The 18565-nt window shown below is 38.1% G+C and overlaps 2 protein-coding genes across 2 annotated transcripts in view; both read left to right on the plus strand.

Annotated features, from left to right (window-relative positions):
* Positions 1–620: 620 nt before the first annotated feature.
* On the plus strand, positions 621–8733 carry TXNDC12 (thioredoxin domain containing 12). Its single transcript, XM_039320048.1, has 7 exons — positions 621–809; positions 2860–2920; positions 4555–4607; positions 5414–5487; positions 6696–6765; positions 6867–6950; positions 7645–8733. Exons 1-7 carry the CDS (start codon positions 716–718, stop codon positions 7722–7724), a joined length of 516 nt encoding a protein of 171 aa, XP_039175982.1. The 5' UTR covers positions 621–715; the 3' UTR covers positions 7725–8733.
* A 3995-nt stretch (positions 8734–12728) lies between these two features.
* RAB3B (RAB3B, member RAS oncogene family) overlaps positions 12729–18565 on the plus strand; it is a 58729-nt gene continuing 52892 nt past the window's right edge. The window contains exon 1 of the mRNA XM_039319981.1: positions 12729–13796. The gene's annotated coding sequence lies outside the window, so the exon portion shown is untranslated. The remainder of the gene's footprint in view (positions 13797–18565) is intronic.

The following is an 18565-nucleotide window of genomic DNA, read 5'->3' on the forward strand; positions in this document are numbered from 1 at the left end:
ACCGCTGGAAAAAAGGGGAAGAAAATACTTTTACAGCGATGGATGCTGGGAGTTGTGGTTTTCCTTAGGCATAGCCAACAGGACTCCATCGCTTTGTTTTTAAGGTGCTGGAGCTGTTCGCACGAACTTCTTCCGTGGAAGCGGGATTGCCGTTCTTTGAGGTCACTCTTTCATGCAAAAGAATAAAATTTCAGTTTAAGCATTTGAAAGTGGCAGTGCAACATTTCCTCCTTCCTATCCCCCATGTGCGAGAGTAAAGCCTACTCTGGGCAAGTAGGAACGTAAATCCCACCGAACATAACACGACACGGGTTAGATAGCGCTTCAAATTAGTGCAGAACGGGCTCAGTCATATTTTCCCGAATAGTTTCACATAACTTAAATCTAGTTGCTGCCCTTCTTGAGCCCTTGATTCGAGTTTGGATTCCATTCAAAGAAACAAACAACTCAGATGATATTCCGATCCTTCCCCCCCCCCCGCCGCCAAAAAAAATATCTTGAGAAAGAGTTATATAGGTTGAATCATCACTAAAGAGCTGGAGAACGCTCTATCTGCTTCCTTCAAATTTACCCCGGACTCACATCGAACAAATCCCTCCCAGCTCCGCCCCATTAACATCACTTCCTTTTTCACGAGAGGGCTCACTTGGATTGATCAGATTGCTCGGCGAAGCTGACCGGCGACTCAACCCCCGAGAGGAGTCGCGCTGCCACCATGAAAGTTCATCTCGCATCGCTCTCCCCTCTCCTTTTTTCTTCCTTTTGCCACTGGTTCGTGGCGGCTGCAGCTGAAAAACCGCTTGGAAAAGGTTAGAAATCATTTTTCCCCCTTGCTTTCTTTTTATGCCTCTGCTTTGGGGAAAAAACTTGAACAAGCAAAAGTTTCCGCGCGGAGGGTTTGAACAGTTGCAAAATCTTAAGGTTTATCGTGTAATTTTTATCGTTAGAGTTGCGATCTAGCGAAGTATCGAGAGCAAATTTGCTACAGACTATGAGATAGTCGTTGAACGATTTCTAAGAATATATTACTGTTAAATAGTTCAGAGATTTACCTAAAATATTTCTGTTTCCAAAGTTCAAGTCATAAAGTTTTAATCTTATTGTAAAGTGGTAGCCTAATGCACAATTTTGCATTTAGCTATTAAAGCTCTATTAAATTATTTCTTAGAGTCAATTAGGTGTTTGCTCCTAGTTAAAGATAATAAAATAGGTAATAGAGCATGCCTTCTAATTTATCAGTTAAAATTAAACTGGATTTCCTTGATCATATCCTGCTTTTTCTGCCATTGTATCAATTCTTTTTAGTGGATAATCAGGTGAGATGAGCAGACATGATTCTTATTTAAGATCAGTGCTTTTTTTGTTAAAAAAAAAAAGGTGCCAGAACTCACACACGTCATACAACCTGCCTTGCCTACCCTACATGGTTCCATCCGAAAAAGGTACCGGAACTCCATTCTGGGCGTTCTATGAGAAAAAAAAGCCCTGTTTAAGATACAGTAGGAATAACCAACCTCTAATGGCCACATACACACCTTAAAGTGCCACGTATATGTGCAAATTAACTTCCTTAAATTTTAAGCAAGAAGAGAGGAAATGACTGAATCTATCCACTACTGCCCCACCAAGTATTATATTATTCGCTGACAAGTTACTCCTGGGGATTTCTGGCTGTCTGCCAAATATAGATTGAAGTATCTGAACTATTTTTAAATTTTAATTCTTTGCTTTTCCTGTTGCTTGATTATGATTTCTCAGAATGCTTTTTTTCTATCTGACCTTCATGTCAGAATAGACTTACTTGCTTCGTAGAATAGAAACTAATGCAACACAATCCTCATAGAAAATAATGCACTGACAATCCTCACTGTCAGTGACATCTTTACACAGCTTCTGTATTCAGGGACAAAGGTGATACTTTCTTTGGGAAGAAAAACATAAAGGGAACATAATATTTATTATTTTAAGACAGGGAAGTTCTGTTCTTCGTGCACCTTGAATTCTGCAATTACCTAGCAAAGAAATGTTTTTACTCTGTAAGTAAGATTTGAAAAGTATTCTAATTACATTATGCTTTGGAATAAGCATAATTTGGAATTTTTGTTATAAGTAGCCAATAATGCTGCTTATAGCTGTTATTATAAAAACGGAGAGGTTTTCAAGGTACTGAGCTCCAATAAAGGCTATGTTGGAAGCCCTATATTCTACAAATGTATAGAAAGTTATGTCACATAGTTTCCAATATGTGAAAATAGTAAGATGGATTTAAACTGTAATGCTATAAAAATGTATCTAAAATAGCTTGTCCTAAAATAAGGTTTTTTAAAAAAAATTGTGCAACTTTTTGTTATAAGTCTTTTAAAAACAAGCTTTTCTTTCATGTTACAAACTCTGTAATTTTTGTAATATCATATATTTACAGATCTGTGCTGAGGCAATATGATTTTATGTGGAGTTTCACTAAGTTCTGAAAGAATGGACATAGTGCAGTTCACAGTAAAAATATAAAATTGCTTACTACAGAGTAAGTTCGTACGATTTCATGGAGTCACTAAGGACTTTCTGAAAAATGTCATTTGTGCTTACCATTCTAAGTATTTGCACATGGTAGATATTTTTACCTATCGTAATGAATGTTTTAAATTGGGTCCTCAAACCCCGGGCCATGGACCAGTAGCAGTCCATGGCCTGTTAGAAACGTTGGAGGTAAGTGGCAGACAAGTGAGTGAAACCAAAAACATCCCCCCGCCCCTCACTCTGTGGAAAAATTGTGTTCCATGAAACCTGTCCCTTGTGCCATAAAAGGTTAGGAGTCACTATTTTAAATCAGACAGTAGATTTTCTCTCTCTCCTTCCAAGGTTTTGGAGATCATATTCACTGGAGAACACTAGAAGATGGGAAAAAAGAGGCTGCAGCCAGGTATGTTGTAATCTTAAATTATCTCCATAAACATGTTCTAAGTTCAGGGCCACGCATAAAGAGAAGTTCAGCTTCAGCACTCAGACCTGAAGGGATTTGGGGAGAAGGTGACTAAGCCTTGGAATGGAATCCAGTTGATGAATATCATGTTGCACAAGTTCAGAAGTCTCCATTACTGCTGAATTATCATGCTTTCTAAGAGTCAAGAAGTCTGAGCAATTAGAAAATATTCTCGAGTAGAAACCTTTGTCAATGGAAAATAATTTATGCATTCATTTCTACTGACTCCCCACCCCTTTCCTGCTGCAGTCCTTTGCACCGTCTTGTGTCCCATTTGTGGACAGGAATAGATGGAAGAGGCACAGAAGAGTATAGAAGACAAAGGAAAAATCTGTTCTAAGAAAATAATAGGCTAATATGGAAGTAAACTTCAATTTTAGTCTATGGGATTTGATACAACCTATCATTTGTTTCAGAATGAAATACTTTATATGTAAGAGCGAAAAACATAAGAGTATTGTCTGAAAATACAGCTACAATGGGATGTCCAACTTTATTTAAAATAGATTCTGTAACTAATATCTATGTTTGAAAGTAAGTATAAAAATTAAGTCAGGATATTTAACCTTGCTGCAGAATAGAAGTGTAGCATGTGAAGCCATTCGTGGTATTCAACGAATCATACAATATATGGGCCCAGATTTATGTTGTCATCCAGTGTTTTCTAAAGATAACTTCACCACCAAATAACGCTGCCATACAGAAAGAATCTAGCTTCCCAAAAACAGATTGTTGAGTACCTCCAGAACTTCTCAGCTTCACCAACACTACCAGCTCCATCATTGCTGCTGCTGATTGTGCCCCACAATTACTTTTAATCAATGTGGCCTTTTCCTAAGAGTAGTGCAGATTTGTTCAGGCAGGTGATTTAGTATTACAGCTTAATACATGATGAGCTTGGAATTGAACTATGTGTTGATCATTACTTGAATTGTATGTTTCAAAAAAGGTTTGGAAATATATTGACTCTTGGATCTGCTGAGCCCTTCAACATTGATTTGGCAAATTTGAATAATATTCCTGATTTCTCTTTGTCATTTGGGCCTGAAAAGATTTTCATTTTCGTTGCCGTGTATTTTGAAATCCAGGAAAGTCTACAGAACAGTCTGGCTGCAGCAGTTGTTAGTTCATTTAGTTCACACTTTCACGCTGTCCAGGGTGCACTGTAAGGAGGTGAACTAGCTTTGTATTCCACAAAAAAGGATGCCAGGCTTTGAACTACCACATCAGTAATGAACAATCCTAAATAGGATTTGTATCTCACAGGGTATCTATCAGGACTTTCTGTATAAATGGGGTATAGTATCCTCCCCTCAATGTGACTGCAGGGTCCCACATTAAACTGTAGATCACATTGTGACCAGCTGTAAGCTGAGATCACAGTACCTGATTTTTTTAATATAAATGATGTTCCACTACAAATATTAGATTGCCTAGACATTGTTAATAAGATCTATGTTCAAATATCAGTTGTATTTTATTGGGTTCTATTAATCTAGTTGAAATATTAATTTATATTGCTTGTTCACATATGTTATGCCATACACTAAAATGTATATTTCAATATTTTTTAGTGGATTGCCTCTCATGGTAATAATTCATAAATCCTGGTGTGGTGCTTGCAAAGGTAAGATATCACAGGCAATGCTACTGACATTTCATGGAATAATGGATGGGAAATTGCAATATTTATGAAAACATGCAGGCAGTTCTACCTTAAGGACCGGTCACTAAGCAACCATGAAGTTATGATAACCCCCCCTCCCCAAAAAAGTAAATCCAATTTTGATGTTCAAATAGCCACACACCCCTCGCAGAGTCACGCTACATTTTGGGCACTTCACAACAACTCACTTTTATGGCTGCTTGCAGCATCCTGCCATCATGTGACTAATTTTTGATATTTTTTGCCAGTTTGCAGCATTTACTACTGGATAAATCAGATTTTCTTAACAACAAAAGCTACACAAAAGGTTGTAAAATTGGTCTTGGTCGTGTGGTAACCCACAATAACCACGATGACCTATAATCATAATTCTGGGCCCAATTATGATTGTAATTCAAGAACTACCTGCATTTTTACCCTTAATATAATGCGTATACTGCTCTCAAACAGAAACTCCAGGGACTGTTTGCTACATTGATGAACTAATCTGAAGAACTAATAAAGTAAAACAGTATTAATTTCATTTATGCTTCCATTTGCAGTTTAAATATGTCCATTTGTTCTATCCCTGAATTAGTATTAAAGAAGAAATATTGGTATTTAAGTAAATTATGATCAGATAGAGTCATAGACTGCATCCCTAAGTTAGTCACTACTATCTATCAGTACTGGATTCAGGGGGATCTCTATGTATCCAACTTAGTCTGAATCCAAAGCTGCTATGTTTGCGTCTTTATTGATTAGTTTCACCTTTTATATTTTATTAGCTTTAAAACCAAAGTTTGCTGAATCAAAGGAAATCTCTGAGCTTGCCCATAATTTTGTAATGGTTAACCTTGAGGTAAGTTTCTAGAATACTAAAATGAATAATTTTTTCTTTGAATGCTTTCTATATACTACTAAAACTCTTAAATCTGTAACCTTCAACTGTGCGAAATGGAGCATCATGGGGCAAAACCTTTTCAATGAACATGCCTCAGACGGGCTAACTGGAAGAATGCATCCAAAATGTAGGATGTATGACTTCTCTGGAATTAAACTTTGGCACATTTTGCAAAACATGACATAAGAATTATCGTAAAGCATTTTATTACATAATACAAAATGTCACAAATCATTTTCTGTGATCCATTGTTGATGTTTGACTATGCTGTGCAGTTCAGAGATACATCTCTGAACATTTCCCTTAATTTTGAAGAACTTTTTAAGTATATTAGAAGCTCTGCCATTGTTGAAGGCATGAGGGAGGGAGGGGAAGGAAGGAAGGAAGGGAAAGGAAAGGAAAGGAAAGGAAAGGAAAGGAAAGGAAAGGAAAGGAAAGGAAAGGAAAGGAAAGGAAAGGAAAGGAAAGGAAAGGAAAGGAAGGAAGGAAGGATTGTAAGTGCTTACTACCAGTTTCCCAGAAGGAAACCCAATGGGGAAGCCAACAAGAAGTCTGAGGTTGTTCTCATTCCAACTGATTTTTTTGGCAACCCTTGAATCATTGTGTTTCTCTGTTTATGTGTAAGGCAATATCTCTGAAATGATAACCCAACAAGTCACGGGTTCATGGTAAAATTCATGTAACAGAAAACTTAGCTATAAAAGATGTCTATTTCTGAAAAGAAAATCATTTATTTTTTGCATTATGCAATCTCAAAAGTATTTAATGCATTATTTAGTAAATAATGCATTATTCATGTCCTAAATTTTATATACTGCCATTTCTGTAAACATAAGAAGGATGTAATATGTTCTTCAGTTCAAGAAGGTGTTTTGAGTTTCAAAATCAAGATTAACTAAGGAATTATTTTAAGAACAGAAAGAATTGATTTACATGAAGACAAACTTTATTTCTTTTTGGCAAGTATTGTCTGTATTGATAGCACCAAGTCTCTCGGGTTTAAAAAAAATGGTCTGAAGATATTGTATTCGAACAGGGAACATAGTAGTAGTTAGGTATTGCTATACTATTGTAATGGCCCTTCTGTTTTTGATATATATAGTAGTGATTAAGGGGGATTCATGCAGAAATAAAGCTATTTTTTTAACTTTATATTTTATTTCCAGGATGAAGAAGAACCTAAGGATGAAGCTTTTAGCCCTGATGGTGGTTACATTCCTAGAATTATTTTCATGGGTATGATATAAATGTGGTTATTCATCAACTTGTATTGGAGGATAAAAGAATGCCTTTCAGATTGCAGTCATTATTTTTCATTGATCTCTTCTTTTACACAGATCCCAGTGGAAAGATCCATCCAGAGATCATAAATGAGAAAGGAAACCCCAACTACAAGTATTTTTATACTAGTGCTGATCAAGGTACGTATGAATTGCATGTAAATTGGTTTTTGGTAAAGGAGACTTGAATTATACAGTAGTGCCAAATTAGATTGACTTCTCATGTGGGGGGGAAGAGAAAGAGAGAGATCAGAACTTGTATTCTGAGGAACTTACACTAAGGGTTCAAAATGTCTTAAGGAAAAAAAATGCCTTGAACAAATATTGACAGTTGGCATTTAAAAAGCCACAGAGCACTTGGATGCATATTCAGTACATTCCAAGACTCTTTACTTTGGCATCCTTAAAATGCCATTTATGAATATTAGTTATGGCATCTAATGCTGCACCATGAAAGGTTGCAGCCAGGATCTCTTACACAGTTTAGCAAAACAGTAAATTGATTTTTAAAAAAATAAGAGAACTATATATGGTACTGAGTTGTATAAAATAAAAAACTGGGTATATATTTAATAAATGCATGCAGCTGTAATTTTATAAAACTGCCTTTTAACAGACATCACTTTCAGTCCAAGATATATGTTGACAAAAAAAAAATCATCAAGAAAATGAATTGCATAAGAGCCATGATAGAAATATATTATGAACATGAAGTTGCTACTTTAAATATTGCTCATTTATATGTAGATTTTCTGCATATAAAATATAGCTTTGCTCAGTTACTTTAATCGAATTGAACCAAGTACTAAGAATATCTTGTGTTTTAATATTGCAGTGATCCAAGGGATGAAGGTAGCCCAAGAGAAGCTAACAGGGGATGCTTTCAAGAAAAAACATATTGGAGATGAATTATAATACCCCAAATATCTATTTTGTATAGGCTCAGCATTTAAATTTAAATGTGACCCTAATTTTTTTCATATAAAAATGTTGGTGCTCTGAAAAAAAAAACACTGTAGATGGTAAACCAGATGCTATCTAATTTTCATACAGTGAATTCAATTAAAGTAATATGTCCTCCCTTGTTTACATTGAAATGGATATTTATAATAGAAAAAAATGGCTAAATACTTCAACAAATAAATGTTTCAATCTTAACTGCATGAGTAATCAGGTTTCAGTGGAATTTAAAGCCAAATTATAAGAACACATATTATGTTGAGGGCATTAATCATAAAGATTTTTTAAAATATCTTACAAATAAAACTTGTTCATTTTAGTAGATTTTGAGAAAAGAATATGTGGATTTTTTTTTCTTTAACATGAACTTAATTCAGTGTTTCTCATCCTGGTAGTGCTAAACATATTTAGGATACAATTCCCACAATTCATGTTGGCTGAAATTATGGGAGTTATGCTTATATGTAAATCGCCAGATTGAGTAAAATTACATTAGAACCACATCTATGAGTCTCAAGAAGTTAAATTGATTAAATGGATAAATCTGCTATAGAGACTATCCTAACAATGCAATCCTATGCATGTCTACTCAAAAGTAAGCATATTGGGTATTCCCAAGTACTAGTTAGTATTAGTACAAGAGTATTCCATGGGGTTATTCCCAAATACATTATGATTATGGTATGTATAGCCTCGTTTTCCTGTTTGCTCCAGGAATAGAATGAAACAAATACTAATTACATGATTATGTGTACTTTTTCCTGATAACAATTGCCTGTTACTTCATTTGGTTGATTTATATGAACTTTGCTTTTATGTATTTGTGCATTCATCTTTCAGGTTTTCATCAATGGAAGAAAAAAAAAGTATCTCACTGAATGTTATGGTGGTTGCCTTATTTCAGCATGCTATACTGTATTTTTGTACCGGTGGACAATGAACAATAAATTTTATATTTAATTTTTGTTTATTTTCCCTTTCATTTTGAGAAAAAGAAATTCTTTTCAGCATATGAGTTATATTACTAAGGAGTGCCTATTTGTTATTTCCTTAAAGGTTATGCCTAGTCATATCTGTAGTTTAAAAATTGCTTTCTGTTCAATAGTGAAAACACTAATGCAAAATTCTCAATGTTGAAGGACTTTTCTTCAGTGAAGTATGGAGAACAGGTCTAAAACTTTAATTCTTGTCAGAAGATCTGCCATACTCACAGTGAGAGTAGATTGGTATTGAATGAGTTGATTTTTTTATGATGAGTTGATTTTTTTATGATGTTTTACTGCAGCAAAAAGGGTTGTCTAATTTTTCTGCTTAAGGCAGACATGTCAAACTCGTGATGTCACATGACATCACGCAAAGTATCGGGATGGTTTTGCCATTGCCGGCAATGGGGCGGGCGCAGCTACTGGATGATGCGTCCAGCCTGCAGGCCGGCAGTTTGACACTCCTGGCTTAAGGTGTTCCAATAACCTGGCTAATTATGGAAATATATGGTGAGATATTTCTTACTCTATTTTAAGCAATCATGAAGTGTGGACTCCCATTTTGTCATGAACAAAAATGTTTTTAAAGGTAACAACGTAAACAGTAAACGTTCATATGCCATTGGTCTTTTTCAAGGGCACTTAATGCCTTGAATACAAGCTAGAAATACACTATGTGCTGGCTAGAATTTAGTGGCATCACTCAGCTTTTTCCAACTAATCTGAGTTCCTGCTTACTTTCTTGTAAATAACTAGGACTATAGATGTTCAGGAGAGAATATTTTGACAGATTATGTGTCATCAGTTTACCATTGACTCTTAGGGACTACATAGATCACATCCAAAAGACCATGCTGTTTGGATCTTGCATAAAATGAATGAGGCAAGGTGTGTGAGCAGTAATTAACTTACATGTGCATTTCTTCACTCAAGGTTGTTGTAAGGAAAATAGGAGGAAAGAGTATTGTGTTTGATCGCCACCCTCAGTCAGTTACAAAAATAATGATATAAATACATTCTGCCATAATTAATTTTGGTATCTAGTGCTCCTCTCAAATTAGCTCAACTGAGTGTTATTTTAAAGTAGTTTAAAAATTCATTGACATTGCTTTGTGAATGCTGACTAAATTTGAAAACAATTCAATTTGGGGCATTGTGAATACATGGGTTGTTTTCCATTCAGTACTTAAATAACAACTTAATCTGATGCATTTAATAAATTTCTCCCATCTGAGAAATTATTTCATGTTTTCAATCTTCTGTGGTTTAGCAGACTTCTATATACTGGGGAATAAAATGATAGTTTTGTCAAATGTGATTTTGCTGAGAAAGTACATATATTTCAGAGCTTCTTTAAGCATAATTTGAATGCTACTAGTTTTCTGAAGGAACGTTTGCTTTGTCTGAGCTGATGTCATGACATACAGTATTTTTAAGTAGCAGTTCTGTCAATTAGATTCACAATACACTAAGCAGAGAATTAGTTTGGTGTAATGATTTAAGGTATCTGTCTAGAAACCAGAAGTTTGAGTTTCAATTTTGCCTTTAGGCAGTAAACCAGTTAAGTGACTTTAGGCCAGTCACCCTCTTTGAGTTCATGAAGGCAATGGCAAGTCTCTTGCAAAAATATCACCAAGAAAAGTGCAAGGACCAGTCCAAGCAGTTAGTCTTGGTAACTGGTGGCTTTTTCCTCCCTTCAAGTCAGGAATCAACCCTAACTTGAAGGGAGAAAAAAGCCACCAGTTACCAAAACTTAGAGGATTGGAGGCTAAAACATATAAGAAACGGTTGCTGGAATTGGATATGTCTAGTTTAATGAAGAGAAGGACGAGGAGGGACATGATAGCAATGTTCCAATATCTCAAGGGCTGCCACAAAGAAGAGAGAATCAAGCTATTCTCCAAAGCTCCTGAAGGCAGGGCAAGAAGCAACGGATGGAAACTAAGCAAGGAGAGAAGCAACCTAGAACTAAGGTGAAACTTCCTGACAATTAGAACAATTAACCAGTGGAACAACCTGCCTCCAGAAGCGGTGAATGCTCCAACACTGGAAGTTTTTAAGGAGAGACTGAACAGCCATTTGTCTGAAATGGTATAGGGTTTCCTGCCTGAGCAGGGAGTTGGACTGGATGACCTCCAAGGTCCCTTCCAACTTTATTATTATTATTGTTGTTGTTGTTGTTGTAACCATATTAGTGTAAACTACCTACGGAGATCAATAGTGGTATTTGAGAACATAAACTTATGGAAGTGAATGAAATCTTGAAGTCTTGGTTTTGGTATGTGTAGCAAATTTAATATTCCTGGAACAGGTTTATAATTTTAAAAACAACTACTTTAAAAACATAGTATATTAGTCATACTTGGGAACAGATATGTAGCTTACCTCTACCTCAATGGACTAATTAATATAAAAAATCCTTGGGAGTGTCTACTTAAAAATTGAAAGAGGAGGGGCAGGTGGAGCTTTAGAGAAGAAATTCTCATATGTAGACCAGCACTGAAAAACAATCTGTTTAGTCAGCTTTAGTGATAGGCCTGAAAAGAAAAGTATGGCATACTTAACCATAAATCAGCCAGCCATATTTTAACCTAGAGTGATGAATTATAGGAACCCAGAAAATTGACTTAATATGTAATAAACAATAGATTTGTTTAACCATGGTTTCTAGTATAAATTAGCCATGGTTAAGCATGCTATGCAAGCATATTCTAAAACAGATTATCACCAAGGGAGCTTATAAAGATGGAAATAGACTTTGAAACAGTTTTGGTTCAAAGCCATTCAGGATTAGAAAACTCTTTACTTGCCACCAGATGGCACAATCAACCTTAAAACATTGCAATTGCTGTATACATTTTAAACAGCAAATCTGTTTTCTGGTTCTCACATGGCTGTGTTTCAAATAAGTTCATTCATTAATTCAGTACAACATGGATAATTTCCTGATTTGTTTCATCTACTTTGGTTTTTCACTATAGTACCATTCAGATCCAGAGGTTCAAGTAGTGGAAGAGAATTAAGATTAAAGGACAGGGTGCTTCTGACCACATACAAAAAACAGCTGAAAACTTTTTTCACACAAAAAACTACAAGTAGTCTTCAATCTCTGGACACAATTGAGCCAAAAATTTCCGTTGCAAGGCAGCTTTTAAGTGAGTTTTGCCCCACTTTACGACCCTTTTGATATGGTTGTTAAGTGAATCACTGTATTCATTAAGTATAATCATGCAGTTGTTAAGTGAATCCTGATTCCCCCATTGACCTTTCTTGTCAGAGGTTGGCTGGGGAGGTTACAAATGGTGATCACACAGCCCAGGAACAGGGCAACTGTCATGAATGCATAACAGTTGCCAAGCACTTGAATTTTGATCGTGTAACCCTGGGAAGGATGCAAAGGTTGTAAGTGTGCAAAACAGTCATAAGCCACTTTTTTCAGTACCATTGTAACTTTGAACAGTCACCAAACAAATGGTTGTAAGTTGAGGACTACTTATACTACTTTAGGGCCAAGCATTCTTCCTCTGCCACCTAATTTGGATGGGAAATGTTGGAAATACTGTATTTTAACATCTCTGAGTGACCTCAGATCAACAGGTTAGTAGATTTCTTTAAGTATATTTTCAAAAGAAAAAAGTATCATATGTGAACATGAGGGGGGTATTATATTTATGTATATTTTATAAGTATGTGTATATTCATTTGCATGCACTGTACATTCCCCTTACTTGAAAAGTCACATCCTCTGGTTTCTAGAAGCCTTTATCTTAAGTTTTACATCACAGGGAGCTGGTGAGAAGATCTATTCTCTTTGCATCTGCTCAGAACATCTGAGTTTCTTTCACTATGTAAAAGCTGTGGGGCTAGCTTAAGAAAAAACATTAAACCCACCTGAAATAATTGGGGATGTGGAAAACTGGTGGAACCTTATTCAGTAATTGTGTTCTTGTGAGACATGTGTAAAAAAAAATAATCAGAATATGGGCCCATCCAGGGTACACCTATTGCCATGGTTATCAGATGTGTGAGAGCTTATCACTAGGGGAAAAACTGAGGGCTGTGTTTTCAGTAAAACTTTTTTTTTTTTTTTTTTGCTGATCTGTGGAAGAACCTATTGAGTGTGGATTGTGGCTTATATGGGTATTGGTGGAGATGAAAATCTCCCTGCTATTGCTTGGTTGAGTGGAGTGCACTCCAAATTGTTGTTGCTGGAATCCAGCCTGAAACTCTCCCCTCCCTCTGAATTCCATACTCCCTCAAATTTGGTAGTCCAGCAAACCCGAGGACCTGGGCCTTAAATTCAGTCAGGTGGTGCTAAACAGGGGGAAGGAAAATTGTTGGGGAATTGTGTGTGTGTGATGTATTTATATTAACTTAATTGCTCTTTGACAATGAACCTGTTTGTTTCCTGCATACTGGAGCTACCTACATTGAAAGGAGAAGAGAGATTACTAGAGATTACTCGTTCCACAGACACCTCTAGAGGAGATGGGCAGCACACAAATCAATCAAATAACACATTCTTTTTTTTAAAAAAAAATAGATCATAAATAAATAGATGGAGAGATGGACGGACAGACAGACAAAAGGCAGCCCAGAGATGCCAGGATTACACCCGAGAAGGGGGATTACTCAGCCTGCTTTTGGGACTCCGCATAACACATTAAATCAGAAAGGAAGCACAGGGACTGGGCTCGCACCAACAGGCTCAGATGAAATAGGCTAGCCTGGGGTTCATTATGTGGCGGGGCCACAATCCCTGTGAGAAAAGGACAAGCTGGCCCCAGAAAGGCCCTGTTTATTTCTCCCGCTGAGGGCGAGAGCGGGGGCGGCCTGCGGTAGCTCCGCCCTGACGGCCGTCTCCTTTCACGGGCGCGGAGGAGCTGCTCTGAATGTGTTGCTAAGCTGGACACGCGCTCGCCTCGGCCAGACGCCTGTTCGGCTCGACCCCGGCTGAACCTCCAACCTCCGCCGCCGCCCCTGGTTGATCTCGGTTCTTCTTCTTCGCTGCGGGCGAGGAGCGGCTCCATCCTCTGCGCCCAAGGTAAGAGCGCGCCGCGTTCCGCTCCCACCAAACTTTCTCCGTTCCCGGACGAGGTAGGGGAGGCTGGCTGCGCCGCTGCTCCCGACCGCGATCGGCCGGCAGGAACTGTCCGTGGTATTGCAGGGTGAAAGGACTGCTTGGAAATAGCTGAAGAGGCAGCAGCTGATGCTACGAACTCGGCAAGCGAGGAGAAGAAATAAGGGACGGGACGGTCTTTCTCAAGACCCGTGTCTCTCGTGGCTAAGAGGAAGTTCTCTCCAATTAGCCCAGGTTGCTGGGCTCAGGGATGAACTTTAAAAAGAGCCGGCAATAGGAGTGCCTCTGAGAACATGCAGAGTGCCTCAAAGCTACTTACTCCTCTTTCTGAAATGACAGGGAGGCATGGATCTTTCCAGTTTAAATGTTTGATTTCCAGAAGCGGCTTGTATTTTTTTTTTTTTTTTAGGCTCATTCTTTTGGTGAGATCAAATGCAGTATTGGCTACCTGAAGATGTGATGCCAAAGTTAAGAGAAGCATTAAAATTCCATCCTTATGTATTAGCCCACTAAGTAGGCATAGTAGAGTGAATCCAATTAAATACTGTTAAGAAATTAGTACATTTTAAAGATTAGTGTACATTTAATGTTTCATTTTTGTTCTTTGGAAAATGAATCAGGTATTAACTAACAAGCAACAGCAGCAACAAAAAGTGACTGATCCGATTTCATTTCTCTGTTGGCTGTTGTCCAACCTCTCTAGAGGGTACCAAATTGTGTGAAGGGATTGTGCTTTGCCATTTTCATTGTCATTTTAGAATCATTTTTTTATAGTTTGATACCATTCAGACTTATTGGGTAACCTAGACAGTGACTGTTCAAAAAAGGGATGATAAGATTGGAAAGTACCAAGCTGAAGGCTATTTTATTTTTCAGATAGGCTGTTTTGGTTGTAATAGCCAGCATTAGTTAGTATTTGTAATATTACACTTATCATTCAGATCTTTGTTGGTTCTTGATTTCTCATGATGAAAGTGAATCACTCCTAGATTTCATTTCAAAAAAGCTACAGTGAAGCACTACATTTGAAATGATGGATTGCTATAATTCCTGATAATCAATTGTCCTTGTTTTGAATGAGGCCTTATTTGTTTTCCAAAATAGGGTATGCAGTGCAGAAACTTTAAATTCCATTCATAAACTATACGTATTGTGCATCTTAATGCTTTGTGTAAATATGCAAGGTTCAATGAAAAAACAAGACATACTATGGATATGCTGAACAGCATTAGTGAAAATTGATCCCAAGAGTAAAGCATGAATTGACATCCAAAAATAATGCACAGGAGGTTTACCATATTGAAACTGAAATGGCAGTAGAATTTCTGAAGCAAGGAGGACGTCTGAAACAAAGGGCATGTGTATTAATATGAATATAGCATTCGATATACAATTCAGTATATATCTGAAATTTTCTAGCTGAGATGATATTCCTTATGAGAAAAGAGCAAAGAAGTGAAAAACAGAAGCCTTCCAGGATCTCAAAGGAAGAGGAATATGAAGAATGTAATACAGTAAATTAGTATGAGTACCAGCAGATTAGAGTTAATAATTGTGGCAATCTCTTTTTTTTCCTAGGTTAGTTGGCCAACCAAGGGCTTTAAAATGTATTCCTGATGACCAACATGATTTGTACTTATGAATAGTACTGTTCATAGAAAGTCACCCTATCTGACAGAAATCTCATATTTCAATTCAGAGCAATGGATTTCAACATTTATTCACAGTAATTCTGTTTATCTGGCTTAAGCCTCAGCTTGTTGACTTTTACTCATCCCATAATTATATATACATGCCTGATCTAATTTTTTCATTTCATCCCTGAGAGTAGGTTAACAGATAAAGACCGATAAATGACACTTTTTGCATAGACATATTCATGACTCTTCAACAAAAACCTCTGCATGGCCTCTTCCAATGTAGTTTATGCAGATGAAAAAAGAAAGGAGGCAAAATAAGACCCCAGAAGTCAATGGCCAGGCAGTACAACAGACTCTTCCTGCCATAACATTAAGTTTCTCAATCATTTCCTAAGTTACTCAGAAGAATAAGATGGCTGATGATATAATATTATATATCAATATCATATCTCTTAGTTGCTTCAATAATTAAACACATTCTAGCTACATTGATAATAGTTTATAACTGGAATATGCCATATCACTAAATAACTTGTACATGTTGGCATTCAGTGAAAATATTGGGCTGGATCTAGGATGATGTCAACAAGAACACCATAAATTGGACTGTTCACTTCCCAAACCAGCAAAAGGGGAAGAAGATCTTCTTTATGTTCCCCTTCAACGTGCTCTGTTGCCTAGAAATCTGTTTGATGTAATTGGTGGCATTTCTGCAGCAAAGTGATAGTTTGTAGCAAGGCAGAGGGAAAATGAAATAGATAAAAACTAGAAACCTCTGCCTTTTATGCAGAAAGAAGAAACAGCCCAACCTATCAAAAACAACACCAACAGACATAGAACAGGTATACAAGTCAAAATAGGCAAGGAATTAGTAAGAAAATACCTATTCACCTGGATGAATACAAATCACTTGGACCAGATAATTTACATCCCAGGATTTTGAAGGACTGGCAGCTATAATATCGGAGACACTGAACCATCACTTAAGTATGAGCCAGCAGTATGCTGCAGCTGCCCAAAAAACCAATGCAGTCGTAGGATGCATCAATAGAAAGATAGTGTCAAGATAACGAAGAGTGATAGTACCACTTTACACTGCACAGCTGAGACCACACTTGGAGTACTGCATCCAGTACTGGTCACTCTGATGCAAAAAAGTTGTTGAGACACTGGAAAATGTGCCAAGAAGAGCAACAGATAAAGATCTGAAGGCTAAATTGTATGATGAACAGTTGATGGACCTAAGTATGTCCAGCCTATCAAAGAGAAAGATCAGGGGAAGCATGAAAATTGTCTTCCAGTACCTGAGGGGCTGTCACAAAGAAGAGGGGATTGACTTGGTCTCTAGGCCACTAGAGGGCAGGACAAGGAGTAATGGGTGGAAGCTTATCAAAGAGGGAGGAAGTTCCTGCTTACTTTCTTGAAAATAACAAGATCTGTGGACATTCAGGAGGGAGAATATTTCAACGGATTACAGTATGTGTCATCAGTTTGCTGTTGACTCTTAGGGACTACATAGATCACATCCAGAAGACCATGCTATTTGGATCTCGTATAAAATGTGAACGAGGCAGGGTAAGTGAGCAGTAAAGATCTTGCCAGGGAACATCTCTTGATGACATAGTTAACTTACACGTGCATTTTTTTTATCATTTATGTCTATGTGTCTATTGATGGCTAAACAATATCTATATAATATGCAAAAGAGACAGTCACAAGCCAAAAAGGGAGCAAAAAGATCAAAACACATCTCTACCAGCAATCAGCACCCAAATGAGCACAGATTAACATCAGATCGAAATCATCTAAACCAGTGGTTCTCAACCTGTGGGAAGGGACCCCATTTGGGGTCGAACGACCATTTTATGGGGGTCGCCAAACAACGCAGTCCGCCATTTTTTCCCCTTTTCCTTAGCTGTGCTACTCCCTTTTATTCTATTGGCTTTTGAAAGCCAAGAGAATAGACTCTGAGCCCGCCAAAAGTCCCATTCTGCAAACGGTGCTGCAAGTTGTCTGCAGTGAAGGCGAGCTGTCTGGAAGTTTCCACCCCTCCCTGCTGAGCAACTACTAAAAATGTAAGTAAAAGAGGGCCAGGGGTGGGAGATGGGAGGCTGGCAGGCACAGGGAAGGTTGCTGGCGCGTGTGGGGCCCAGCGGGTGCCTTACCTCCCTTGGGCTGGCCAGCTGGTGGCCCAGCCGGTGGTAGGCCTGCTCCGTCTCTGCCGCTTGCCAGCTACGCCTCGGCCGGCACAGGGGGTGGCACCACACATGTGCAGCACTCCCAGGCAGGGAAAGTCCTCGACTTACGACCGGTTGGGTAGTCCTCGACCTACGACCGGTTGGGGTTGAGGCATTAAAAAGGTTGAGAACCACTGATCTAAACAATACCCTAATTAAGGAACTGCCAAACTAGCCAACTAGCAGTGATGATATACCTAGTTTGGGTAATGAAATGTCTGCAAAAAACAACCAAGCTCAGAGAGCGCCAAGGACCCCTCACTTCAATCCTGAACTACAAATATTCTCCTTTATTGATAAATAAAAAAAAATCTGAAAAGGCGTATATAGATTTCTAATTTCTTATTACCAATGCCTACTGATATAACATTTCTCCCCCAGCTTCTAAAACAACTGTTGGCCATACTGACCAAAATAATGAAAGCTGGAATGCTGTGGAGCAGGGATCCACAACCTGTGGGCCAGAGCCCACTACCGGGCCGTGGTCTATTGGCTACCGGACCATGGGACAGGCTGGCCAGTGTGCGCATATATGCGCACACATACCCCACTCAGTCTAGCACCATGGCTGTGGGGCGCAAAAATGGGACATTGTGCTGCAGGGCAAGAAAATGGGACGCTGCCACACCTTGGGGCATGAAAACAGGACACTGTGCCGTGGGGCGCAAAATGAGATGATGCCACCCCGCAGGGTGTGAAAATGGAACACCATGCCTTGGGGCGTGAAAACAGGGTGCCAAAACAGAACACCGGGCCTTGGGGCATGAAAACGGGGTGCCATACCCTGCAAGAATGGAGCAGAGCTAGCAAGTATCACATGGGCGCTAGCGCCACCCCTTTTGCATTGCATGCGTGC

Source organism: Crotalus tigris, unplaced genomic scaffold (genome assembly GCF_016545835.1).
Source record: "Crotalus tigris isolate CLP2741 ecotype Arizona unplaced genomic scaffold, ASM1654583v1 scf7180000023617.9722795, whole genome shotgun sequence".
Taxonomy (NCBI): domain Eukaryota; kingdom Metazoa; phylum Chordata; class Lepidosauria; order Squamata; family Viperidae; genus Crotalus; species Crotalus tigris.